We start from the raw sequence: 13978 nt of genomic DNA, 5'->3' as shown, positions 1-13978 counted from the left end.
AGTATTTACAATGTTTTTTGTAAGAATGATTTCTCCTGATTACTTTCCTGGGTTCAACCTCAGTTTGTTAATACTTCTTTCAAACATATTAAAAAGATATCATACAACTAGAAGACTACACCATCTGTTTTGAACATACATTTCTGTTTTTGCAGTCTAAGATTTCATTTGTTTTCACTTTTGCAAATGAGATTCAACAGAGGACTCATATTTAGCTCTAGTTCTACTAAAATAAGCAAGGTCTAGTCATAAAGTTAAGTCTTCTCTCTTGTACTGTAGTGGACAGTGTCATTTGTTTTGATGCATATGATCGCTAGTCCCACTGTATGCTGGAGGAGTCACCTTGGTGTGAAGTAAAGAACACTGCTCATATAGGTGCTGATAACCTAGCAGGCAGTGGTGGGTAGCTACAAGGTTCCTGTTGCAGAAGGAGTATCTTTGCTGGAAGCAAGTTAACACTAAGTTCTTAATGAAGTCAGGGCATAAGTACAATCATGGCATTCATGATGATTTCCTTAATCAAACTAGTTCTGTGCATGGTTTTGGAGCACTGTTCCTGAAGCTTAGGCTTGAGTCTGGTTCTCTAATCCTCCCAAAGTTTCTATAAGATATCCAGTATCTTTTTTTTACAGTAATACTTAAAAAAAATTTGAAACAACCATAAACTTACAAAAAAAAAAAAAAAAAAGCTGCATGTCCAGCTGGCACAAAGAACTTTCTTCCCTAAATCACTTGAAAGTAAGTTGCTGACATGATGACCCATTACCCATGGCATACTTTAGTATGCATTTCTTATAAATAAGGGCATTCTCTGATATAACCAGATAACCATCAAAACCAGGAAATTAACATTAATACCTATCACTATCTCATCACTATCAGTTTGGGGGAACTGTGTTCCCCTAAAAAGATATGTTTAAGTACTAGTACTTCAGAGTGTGACTTTATTTGGGAATTTTGAGCATTTTATTTGGGAATAAGGTCACTGTAGATATAATAATTAAGATGAGGTGATGCTGGAGTAAAGTGTGGTATTAATCCAATATGGTATTCTTTCAAGAAGACAGCCATGTGAAGACACAGAGACACAAGGAGAATACCATGTGAAGATGAAGACAGAGATTGGAGTGATGGATCTACAAGCCAAGAAATCCTAAGGATTACTGGCGATCACTAGAAGTTAGGAAAGAGACATAAAGTCTCTGTCAGAAGGAGATCCTACTGATACACCCCGACTTTGAACTTCTAGCCTCCAGGATTGTGAGACATTAAATTTCTGTTCAGTTTGTGGTCCTGTGCTATGGAAGCCCTAAAAAACTATAAACCATCTAATTTTCAAACCCCATTTAAGATTCACCAATTGTCCTAATAATGTGCTTTCCAGAAAAAGGATCTAGTTCAGAATTACATACTGCATTTAGTTGGCATGTCCCTTTAGTCTATCATCCTGAACAGTTCCTTGGTCTTTCCTTGACTTTCATGATCTCAACTTTTGAAGACTATGAGCTAGTTATTTTGTAGAATGTCTCTTGATTTGAGTTTGTACTGTTTCCTTATGTTTAAATTCAGATCAAGCATTTTTGGCAGAAATATCGCAGAAGTGACACCATGTTCCTCTTAATGCATCATATCAGGTAGCACACAATTTTGATTTCTGACTTTACTGATGACATACAATTTGATCATGATTGAGATGGTGTATGCCAGGCTTCATCACCGTAAAGTTACTATATTTTTTATTATTATTTTTTTTGCCTTTAATCAATAAGTATCCTGTGGGGAGTTTTTTTTTTTTTAAATCTTTGAATGCCAAGTGTCTTCTGTACTCCTTTATTATCATCATAGAAGAAGCATCAAGAAGCACAGCAATGATAGCAGATTTCTTTTTAAAACTTAGTATTAAATATCTTTCCCCATTTTAATTTTACATTACTCTGACAAGAAAAAAAATTAAAACTCAAATTATTTAAGGCCTGGACATACTTCCATGATTAGCCTGTGTAAAAGTTGGTGGCTTTGCTCTTCCTGCTGTGTGAGCAGGTCCAGGACAGAGAAAGATGGGACCAGGTTACAGCTGTTTTGAAAAGTGTGCCACAATATTGGATAGCCTGTTATAAGCCAGGTTACAAAGTAAGGATGGGGGTAAGTGAGGGACATTTTCTTCCAGAAACAGAATTTCTAAAGAGTCTCAATCTATCATTTTTACCCAGATGGTTGTAGGAGGGGTAAAACTCCAACATGAGCTTCAAAGTCCTGTCTCTGCGAGGGGTTAGGAGTTGCCTTACTGAGGGGGATGGCTAAGTTTAACCATAGGGAATGGAGAGTTTATTGCCCAGCGAATGTGAAGTGGACTGAAACTTGGTTGGTACTGAATTCTCTAAGAGGTTTCTTTTGGAAACAGATAATTCAGACTCTTTCTCTCACTTCAGCAAAGAAGTTATTGTAAAAGCACCTCGGAAGTTCCTCCTATGCCCTGAGGGGTGGCTCCAAGGAAGGAGTTGTCAGTGCAGCCACCTTCTAGGCCATAATGAAACTCCTGAAGGTTGGAGACCTCACAGAAGTGGACAAAAGCTACTGCCACCACCAGGATGTGGAAGATCTGAAGAGACTGGAACCAAATGTCAAATTTTCCAGGGAAGAAGCGCTCAGGAATCTGCAGAACATAAAGGCCAGCTCCAGTGATGTTCATCACAGCCATGAAGAAGACTCAGCCCACCTGGCCCACTGTGGTAGCCTTGATGAAGCCCTCTGCGATTGTGAAGTGCATGGTGGCGCAACATTACTCAAGCCAAACCCCAAGAAACTGTGTAAACAGTCCATTTTTCATCAGACCTTCAATTTATTCATTTATTTATTCATATTTGTGTGAACTTAGTTTTCCCTTTTTATTCAGTGGGCTTTAATCCATTTCTAACATTATTTTTATACTCAAATTATGCCCAATTTTGCTAGTGGAAGCTCCTCCAAGCAGGCCATGATGTCCTTTTGACATGGCTCCATCCATTTTTGAGCACTTTCTTCTTTCTGGGATAACAATATGTTCTAGTCTCATCTTGAATGTTCTCTGCCCCAGACCAAGAATCAGAAATGTATGATTTTTCTGACTCAGCTTGCCACAGGATTCATTCCTGTTTCCTCCCTTTCCACATCTATGACTCCTTCTCTGCTCTCATAATTCTTAATATAACGGCTTCTTTCATTTTGTCCCCTGTGTATGTAATCAGTCTTCCGTCTCTGCTACCATTCTTGCTCCTGGCAGATGTTCTCCTCACCTCACCTTGTCTCCCCACACCCCCACACTGGGTGACCTTCCTAGCGGGGTTGCAGGCCTCACCCAACTCAGACTCTGACATCCCATGTTGAGCTCCCTGCCCCCCACCCCCATGTGGATGTCCTTCTCTCCTTGGCTCCGTGCGGTCACACACAATCTCGAATGCCCTTTGCTGGGCCGCCCACTCCAGTTTTGTGTATATTCTCTTCTCACCACATTTGGGATCTGACTTCCCACATCAGGCCATGCTACCCTTCAGCCCACCATGTGGATTACCTCCTTACTCTGCTTGGGCTCTAATCCACACCAGGACCAGTCCTCTATGAGGATAACTTCCCTACTCAACTGAGGCTCTCATTTCCTATGCTAGGCTGCCCCCCAGTGTGGATGGGGCTTCCTTGGGTTCTGATACCTCCTGTCATGCCATGAGGATCCCTTCCTCACACGCTCAGGTTCTGATTCTCCTTGCCGGACCCCACTGTCTACCTCCCATGTAGACAAGATCCTCATCACCTCATTTGGGCTCTGGCTCCTCAAACCAAGTCATCCTTGGTAACTGTCTCATATCTGATAATTTTATAAACATGTCATTTATTTTTGTCAAAGCTTACTGATTAAAAATGCAGAGAAAGAGAGCCTTAAAGAACAAAGTCCTGGATAATATAACATAAGACAAAGCTTCAGACTGGCAGTGGGCCAGTGATCAAATTTTATTTTATCTTTCCATAAAGATGTATGAGAAAGTCTGTCAAACAAGCTTGAGGAAATAAGTAAAGAGTGCTTGCTTATTTGACTTTTGTCTCTTACTGAATACTGAATGAATGAATGAAGAATATAAGGTCCTCACTGGTGCTGAAACGCAACTGTGGAAGCAATGTTGCAAAACAAATCATCAAAATGGAGATCGGTTAATCCATGATCAATATAACTTGGGTTGATATATCTGATGTAGGTCTTTGGGTTTTATAATATAAATAGTATATCCAAAAGGTATGGTCTAATTTCTTATAATAATCTCTATGACTAATTATAGTCCAAGTTCTATATAATGAACGGACACACACACACACACTCTGTCTTTCTCCCAATAAACAAGTATAAGACAGATGTAAAAATAATCACTGAATTGCTTAATATAATCTGACTGATATAACAGTAAGTGGTAGAACTAAAACTCAAACCCAGGTAGCATGCACTTAACTACTGCCTTATTAGGTTAATAAAATTAAATAATAATGAATATCTTTTTCTCCTAAAAATATATCATTTGAAGGAGCCAGAGTATATAAAAACTGTTCAAGCATAACTGGTCTAAATATTTATATATATATATATAAATTTCTATCTGGCATGGGCAGCATGGAATCACACCACAGTAGAAGTCCCATAACAATGTAAAACCATTAGATTTTTAATTAACAAATTCTTATTCTTTAGTCCTATTTATTCATTTTGAGGTGTCAAGAAAGAAAAGGGGGAAGAAAAAAGAAAGCTAAACCTGCCTCTCAGTAAGTAGGATATTTAGATAAAACTGTCTATAAAGACTTCATATACTTGTCACATAGAAATGCTCAAGAAAGATTAGTTTTTTCTCTTTCTCATTCAATTTAATTAAACATTTACTGATCATTCTCTATGTGCTGTGTGCTAAGCAAGGCACTAGGTCTACAAACATATATAAAACTTAATTTCTGCCCTCAATTATTTCTGTATGTGTATCCACAGGTAGGAGGGGAGAGAAACTGAAGAAAGATCTTGTCTGCACACACTTCACAGAACAGATGATGTCTGAAGGGTGGGTAGCAATGTTTTGCCAGGAAAGCCAGCTCTACAACAGGGATCTTAAGAGTTCATCACATACTCTCTAAAAAATATGCTTTTAGGACCTTACAAGTAACCCAAACTCAGAAACTTTGATTAACTCTCTGTTCTGTATAACTCCCCACAAAACAAAACTAAGAAGGGCTCTTTAGGTACTTGTTACAAAGAGCTTTTAATACTAAACCTTAAGCTTACAGAGAAAAAAAATGTGACAATGAATATATGTATGTTCATGTATAATTGAAAAATTGTGCTCTACACTGGAATTTGACACAACATTGTAAAATGACTATTACTCAATAAAAAATGTTAAAAAATACTGAACCTTAAGATTTATTCACTCAATGAATTTTTACATTCTTATACACAATTACCAGACAAAAATGAATTTTCAGTAATATCTACCATTATACAAGACAATTTGTTGACATGCTATCAATGTACTTCACTAAAAAAACCATAAAAACATCAAGTTGTTAGGTATTTCAAAATAACTTTTAATAGAAAAAAGAACAGATTCAAGATAGTACTTTGATTTCAAAAGTGATGATGAATTTGTTTTAAAACCGATGAGTAATGGCTTAAGATGGCAAAAATGAAGTATAGGTTAGAATCAGGTAGTATAACTAAATAAACCAATGAGCAGAATGGCAAACTGGAAAGTGGTAAAAGGCAGGGAACTATACTTTTAGATATTTAAAGAGCTGTGCATTGTCTAAAAGAACATAAAATAAGGCAAAGGGTAAGGAAAGACAGGCATCAAATCCTGCATTAGACTCAGAAAGAATGGTATGGAACAATTAAAAATGATCAAATCAAATAAAGTATATTATTTTCATTATAAATATGAAATGTATTTTAAAAATAAATATTAAAAAGTCCTTATTTCTGGACAATTTCTACCCCCCCCCCCTTTTTAGGGGTGGAGGGAAAAGAGAAGCTATACAATGCATTTAAAAGAATACTTGTTACATTTTATTGAACTTTTCCAGATGTCTGAAGTAGGGAGATTTTCAGGTTAACCAATGACCTCATATTAACAGAATAGGAAGATGTCATTTATCTTTCCAAACTGTAAATTGGATTTTACCTCTCTTGCATAATCTCCTTCGATGGCACTTCCTCACCTTTATAATAGTTAAAGTTCTTAGTTTGGCAGTCAAGCCATTTCAAAAGCTGACTATATTTTCAGATCTTCTCTGTCCACATTCCCTTTATACAACTTTTTAGCAATTCTGACCTCTTTACAGTTATTCAAATAAGTTGTTCTTTCCTTCTGTTGCTTTTTGTACACTATTCCCTCTGCCTAAGATGCTTTCTTGAGACCCCTTTTGTCCATTTGGCCAACTGTTATTTTCCTTAAAGACAGGGCATGTCACTTTTTCTTTGAATAGTTTTTTCCTGACGTAATCACTCTGTGATTACATCCCACTATGCTCCCACAATACCCTATGCATATCTCTAATGGTTCTTTTTACACTGTGATACAACTGTCAGTCTCCCTACCTTTCCCCTCCTACATACACTGTGTTCTTGAATGGCAGGAACTGTGTCATAGTTTTCTTTGAAGCCCTTGCAGCTGGCACAGAATACCTCAGCAGAGACTTAGTAAATTCATGAAAAAAAATATTAGCAATTTGTCTATCCAAGCAGTATGCTATATGTAGAAAAAAGTACTATATTGAGCTCTACCCATAACTAGTTATAACTCACAAATTCTGAATCTCCAGTAAAATATGGGGATTATTTAGATATCTAATGTTCCCTGTGATCCTTTAACTTGGTTTTTGTTTCTATAATTTCTTGACAGGTTATAAAACTATTTTAAAGAAGTCTTTAATTCAAATGCTTATTAACTTACACTGGATTTATCTTAATTCTTTAGGTTTTACTATAGAGGTTTGTTTTATTAACATGGTGGCTATGAAGAGAAAAGAAAAGCTTTCCTAACTTGATGCCTTAGGGACCCTATTTTTTATCAGTTTCAAAGGTATATGATTTTCCTCCCTTAAGACTTTCTCTTTCTCATATGTTGCCCCCACTTCTATTTATACTTTTACTTTTCACCTAGCTCAAGAATTAGGTCAAGAAGATGATTTCCATGTGATAGAAACTAGTGAGGGCAAAGAGCAAGAAAAGCGAGGAAAGGATGAGCTCTAGCAGTCCTTAGTCTTTTCTCCTCCTGTCTTCTCTTGCTTGGAGTGAGGGCACATTGGGCTTTACAAAGACTTCAAGCCCAGTCTTTTGTTCACTATTACCTTCCATCTATATCTCAGTTTTAAAATTTGGAACAGACAAAAATATAAAGAGGGGAGAGCTTTTTTACTTTCTGTATGGCTCCCTCTAAATTTTCCTGTGTTTTTAAAACTCTGTCCAGCAGTAACTTTAAAACAGTCCCCACTCTTACAATCTAACAAAGCAAAGGGTATGTCCCTGCCTAAAAATATCTTCATATGGTAGTCAATTCCTACTACTAGGATATCGTTAGTACCACAGACACATTATAAACTAGACAGGTTTTTTGGTCCTGACTTAAGGGATAACTGCTACATAAAAAAATCAATTTAATTGATTTTATGAGAGAGGGGGTTTACAAATTACAGTTACAAACTGACTTTTAAAATGTAAGTTATTAGGGGGAGGGTATAGTTCAGTAGTAGAGTGCGTGCTTAGCATGCATGAGGTCCTGGGTGCAATCCCTAAAGACCTCCATTTAAATAAGATTAAAAAAAAAACTAATTACCTCTCCTTGCCAAAAAAATTAAAAAAAAAATAAGTTATTTAAAATTCAAAGTCTGGTATCCAATGGCAACCATCAGTTTTTGCACTTTAAGTCACACTAAAACAATAAATGAGTATCCCCATTAGCAGACATGTTTGAAAAGATGAATGTTATATTACCTAAAATGCTTCCATCATATGAATGTTCTCTACACTTACTGTGGTAATTATTTCATGATGTATCTAAGTCAAGTTGTTACACTGTATACCTTAAACTTACAGAGTGCTATATGCCAATTATATCTCAATAAAACTGGAAGAAAAAAATGCTTCCATCATAAACAGTATGTATTGAAAATAATTTGAAAAGAGATGTACAAATAAACCTAAGGTGTGTGTTCTATTAAAAACTTACATTCTAAGAGGTACCAAGTATAAAAATAAAATTATTTTTATGAAAACCTAATTGACATGTAAAGACTGGCGAAGTTTATTATACTGCTTATAAATTCTACTACCTGGTTTCTTTGAAGTCCATAATACGTGGACCCTTCCAAATAACTTCATTATTTGTGAACTTACCAAATGACTGCTGCTCAAAAGACTTAAATTAACTTAGAGAAAGTGCTAACTCTAAGATGTCTGTAAGGTTTAGATGGCAAAAGTTTTAATTGTAATTATTGGGCCAGCTGCTTCTCTAGAAAGCGTTAGGTCTATTTCTTTGATTAAATCGATTTGACAGCCCAGGTTAAATAGGGAGTGAGGGATAATCTTGGCTGACACCAATCGTCTTGGAGTAATTGCTAGGGTCCACTTCCACTCTTAGAGTATCCTGGTTTGGACAATAAAGCATATGGTCACTCTACTCCTAACATGCTCTTTTCAAATGAAAGCAGAAACTATTAGGTACCCAATATGCAAAAGGCCAAGAACTGAAAGCAATACAAAGAAATGTAAGAAATGGCATCTGCCCATAAAGTGCTTAAAACTTAGTTGGAGAGACTGAATAAACATACTAAGCTAAACATACAAAATTTATTTTAATTAATTAATTAATTAACTTATTTATTTATTTATATTGAGTTATAGCCAGTTTACAATGTTGTGTCAATTCCCAGTGTAGAGCACAACTTTTCAGTCATACATAAACATGCATATATTCATTGCCGCATTCTTTTTCACTGTGAGCTACCACAAGATCTTGTATATATTTCCCTGTGCCATACAGTATAGTCTTGTTTATCTATTCTACATACGCCCGTTAGTATCTACAAATTTCAAACTCCCAGTCTGTCTCTTCCCATCCCACTAAACATACAAAATTTAAATAGCTTTAAAAATATTAACTAGAAGAAGTATTACAAGAAGTGTTTTGGGGTTTTATGAGATGAGTTCATTTTCTATTAAACACCATCACAGCATCCGTCGTCACCATCTACTGAATGCATCATATGTGCGAGGTCTAGTTTAGAGTACTTTATATGTATATTAATTAACCCTCACAACTATCCTATGAGGTGTGCTATTATTAACAGGGATAGGAAACTCACAGATGAGAAACATGTATGATGAAGTTAAATAACCACTATGCATGCAAAAGTTCACACACCTAATAAGTGGCAGAGTTGAGATTTAAATCTAGGTTCTCTAATTCCAAAGCTGGTGACCTTTTTGTTGTTCTTATCTTCGCATAGGGTAGTGGTTCTCAACTGGGGGTGATTTTTCGCTTCCCAGGGAACCTTTGATGATACCTGGAGACATTCTTGTTTGGCACAAATGTGGGGAGGGGGTTGGCTACAGAGTGGAAGGGATGCTTACTAAAGACTTTACAAAAAACCTTTAAAAAGATAAGATCTGAGCGCAGTCTGAAAGCATCTGTATAGGCTGGAAGTGATAGAAATATGGGTAAATTCTAGATAAGAAGAATAGTACAGAAAGTATAAGAAAGGTTCAGAGACAGTGGAATAAGCTAACTTAGCAAGACTGAAGGGAAACAGTATTGAAAGGAAAGTGGGAACCAAGACAAGAAAGATGAAATGATCTTCCAAAAAGACTAATGAGCCTAAACTGAATTCACTGAAGATTTCCAAGCAGAAAAGTGACATCAACAATATAGTAAGATTAATCAAGAAATCAGGGCAGAGACTAATTAGGATGCTACTGCAATAGTTAAGCCATAAGGTATTCAGAGTTTGTGCCTTGGTGTGGTGGTAGAGGGAATGAAAGGAAGAGACCACAAGCACACACTTTTAGGCATCATGAATTTTAGTCTTTTCTCAAACGATAATAAATTATCATTCTTACCTGCAATGCACTGAAATTGTCCATCTTCTCTTCTTATTGTAAATGCTTCCCCTGGGTTAACTTGTACCAGAATAACCTTAAAATGAGGGGAAGAAATATTAATCAAAAGAATAATAGAATAAATCAGTTCATCAACACATTAAATGTGAGTAATGTGAGCTATTCAATCATATGAAACTGGGAAGGAAAATGGGGATTACACATTTGTTTAAAAAAGTATTACTTCACTTTTCTGGAGGTCAGACTTAAGCCAAAAGTAAAGGAATTAAAAAAAAAAAGAGGACTTTATTGGAAAGTCAGTAAACTTCACCCTGAAACAAGGATGGAGGCAAATCACACAATATCTGGATCATCTATGCTTACTTCATCAGTTATCAAGTATTGTGTTTTTCTAAAAGTATAAGTTGATAGTAAAGCATGAGAAGAGCACATCTGAATTAGTCTGACACCTCAAATTATACATGAAAATGTTAAATTAATCCCGTAATTGTGAGTAGTTTTCTTTTCATTACAGAGGTAATACACACTAATTTTCTGACATCTGAAAAACAGAAACACAAAACACTGGAAAAAATCTGAAGTTCTTCTATCTTAATCCTCATTGTCAACATTCTGATAAATTTCTTAGACTTGTTCTCTATGCGTAGGCTTAGTCTTCCCCCTTATATTTAAGGGGGAAAATAAGACCTCCAATTTTCTATCTTTTTTTGGTTTAATATTATAAAAAAGACTTTTCCATGTTATTACTCAAAGTATGTCATCAAATGACTGACTATACCATAAACTACTTAACCATTATCTTAATTAAGAAATTCAGGAAGTTCTCCATTTTTCCATGATTATACACAGCGCCAAAGTGAGCACTCTGGTATGCAGTTTTCCCCTCTCTATAATTAGTACTGTTTCCTTATGATATATTATTCCCAGAAACAGAAATAGTGTCTGTTGCTAAAGTGCTTTTTAAAGGGGTTTTATGAATTCTCAAACACCCTTTAACCACATTCTCTGCAATCCTAGAAATTATAGTTTTAAAATCTCTGCTACCTTGATAGATGAAAATAGTACATTACTATTGTTTTAATTTGCACTTCTTTGATTATTAGTGCAGTTAAATGCTACCTTTACATTTGCTACTAGCTTTTTTATAAACTGGCTGTTTGTCATCTTACCCTTTATCTTTTGGGGTCTTACGTGTTCTTAGCAATTCATATAAATTCTTTGCATCATCATCATCAAAAACAACTATATTATACTGCAAATATTCTCCCATTTTGTATTCTTAATTTTTTAATACAACTGTTTATTTTTCCTGTAGCTGATATTCCCTGTTTTTTCCTTTGTGACATCCTCTGTTGCTTTTAAATTTAATCTGTGGTTGGTTAATTAGCACTTGAAATGTGGCTTGTTTTTGTCTATATGGACATTGCTGTAAGTGTAAAGTATACGCTGGCTTTCAAAGGCAGTACAAAAAACTCAACAATGCAAAATACTCTGTCAATAATTTTTATATTGATTACATATTGAAATAATATTTTGAACATATTGGGTTAAATAAAACATCATTACAATTAATTTCTCCTGTGTTTACTTTTCTTAATGTGGCTACTAAATTTTTTAAAATTACTTATGTGATTGGCATTATATTTCCATTGGACAATAATGACCTAGAGGTTTTGATAAAAATGCTAGGTTCTCTTTTCTTCTAGTTTTATATAATTTAATTGCTTATATTTAGTTCTTTAATGCACCTAAAATTTATCTGGAGAAGACCCAAAAGTATTTCTTTCCCCAGAGAGCTAACCAATACAATTTACTAAATTTAAGACACTTTCCTTAGCACACAAAATATTCTTCTGGTCTGAAATATGTTCTTATTTTAATCATTTTAAATACTGTAACTTTAGAAACATGTTTTCTGATGGTGTATCTCAATTACTACTCTTCTTCAAATATTTCTTTGATATTGACTGGTGGTAAGTGCTATGAGAGAAGTTAAGTACTATCAGAGCACACAGGACCAAGTATCTTAGTCTGTTACCTGAGCATATGTGTGTGCAAGTGTGTGTTTGTGTTTAATGGCTTTCTAGAGAATGTAAACTTTAAGCTGAGTTCTGAAGCCTGAGCAGGAACTAGCTAGGCAAGAAGAAAGGGAAGGCCTTTAAGGTACAGAGAAGAACAAATACAAAGCTCCAGGAGAGGAAATCTCATCAACGGTTTATCATATTCAATGCACCAAAAGAAGTTCTTTTGTTCTATATAGTTGGAGAGTAGTGCAGGCGGAGATTAACGGTTGGGGAAAAAGGGTTACAAGAAAAAGGTGAGAAATGTGGGGAAAAGTAGTCAGGAGTCGGGTTATGAAGGGTCTTGTGAGCAAGTAGTGCTATGAAGGATCACCCTGGCTGCAGTGTAGACACCAGATACAGGAAGACCTGTCAGGAGGTTACAGTAGTCATCTAAGTAGGTTTCTTTTAATGCATTAATTTCTATTCTCAACTTGTATTATCCCCTTTCTTTTGTTTTCCGTAGGCTTACCATGTTGTTTCTAACCTTTTCAGTTGAATAACCTATTTTATTCTTTCTTTAGTAATATGTGCACTTCAAACTATGAATTTTACTCAGTTTAACTATAATAGAATGCTTTCACTATCGTTTTTTATATTTTCTGCTATTTTCTTCTTGATTACCACTGTGATCCAATAGTTGTTTACAGAAACTTACAATTTTGAAAGTGGGCTGAAGGACCTTCAGTTTGCTTTTATTTCGAAAACATTTTTTTAAAATCAATCTCAAACAAATCCATGGTCCTTTAAAACTTTTTTAACCCATTTTGTTTCTTTCACTCCTTTCCTTATTAGTGTTAGAATTTGGTAGAGGTAGTGAATTACTGAAGGATGTTACCTGAGGCCAGCACTGGTTTAAGGCAAGGAGTTCTTAACCTGGGGGCCACAGACATCCACTCAAAGGGTCTGTGAACCATCCAGAATTGTACATAAAACTTTCTGTAGATATTACAGTCTTCTAGGAAAGGATTCACTATTTTCACTAGATTTCATTAAATTCTTAATGGGGTCCAAGACCCAATGTACTGCTTGCTGTGTCACACCATGCTGTGTGCTTTACATACATGTTATCTCTTTCAATTATGATCATCTATCAGTGCTGGTTGTACTATGGAGCCCTATAAAATACTAGTAATTCCTTCACTACACTACTGTAGTGAATGAATTCATTCACTACAAACTTGGGGAAAAGAAATCAAACTAAGGAAACCAAACAGCATACACACAACTAAGGATATCCTGGTATTAACTAAAAAAGGATAAACAAGCTCTTTTAAACTATAATAAGATGCTCAGGAAAATGGCAGGAAGTTAAGTTTATTCATTCATCTAAAAAATCATTTATTAAACACCCACTGTGTGACACCTACTCTTGTATGTACTGAGGACACTAAGAAGAAAAATAAATCACAGTCCCAGTCCAAGGCCTCAAGGAGTACACAGTCTAGTAAGGGAGGCAGACAAGTATTCAACCAATAAATTGTACAGTGTAATAAATGGTATGACAAAGATATGAATAATGTACTACAGCCTCCACTCAGCCCAGGATGATCAGGAAAGATTCCAGGAAGAGATGATAGCTACATAATGTTTAGAGGGATAACCAAGAGCTAACGAGCTAAAGATGGGGAGAGAACACACATACCATGTATAAAATCATGAGGGTAAAAAGAGATCATGGTCAATTTGAAAATGGGAAGAAGTGTGGCATAGATGAAGTTTAAACTAGTTTGAGAAATGCAACTGAAACAGATACAATTGGGAGGATAAGGAGGGGCTAAATCATGAAGATCCTTAAATG

General features: G+C 35.5%; 1 protein-coding gene across 2 annotated transcripts in view; it reads right to left on the bottom strand.

The window, feature by feature from the left end:
* The window catches only part of FNDC3A (fibronectin type III domain containing 3A), a 138576-nt gene that overhangs the window by 77614 nt on the left and 46984 nt on the right, over window positions 1-13978 (bottom strand). For both annotated transcript variants that reach the window (XM_032496165.1, XM_006184128.3), the window contains exon 3: window positions 10118-10193. In XM_032496165.1, the coding sequence (XP_032352056.1) occupies window positions 10118-10193 (76 nt within the window). The remainder of the gene's footprint in view (window positions 1-10117; window positions 10194-13978) is intronic.

Source organism: Camelus ferus, chromosome 14 (assembly GCF_009834535.1).
Source record: "Camelus ferus isolate YT-003-E chromosome 14, BCGSAC_Cfer_1.0, whole genome shotgun sequence".
Taxonomy (NCBI): domain Eukaryota; kingdom Metazoa; phylum Chordata; class Mammalia; order Artiodactyla; family Camelidae; genus Camelus; species Camelus ferus.
The sequence above is the reverse complement of the archived record's forward strand: the minus strand, read 5'-3'. Positions and strand labels throughout refer to the sequence as shown.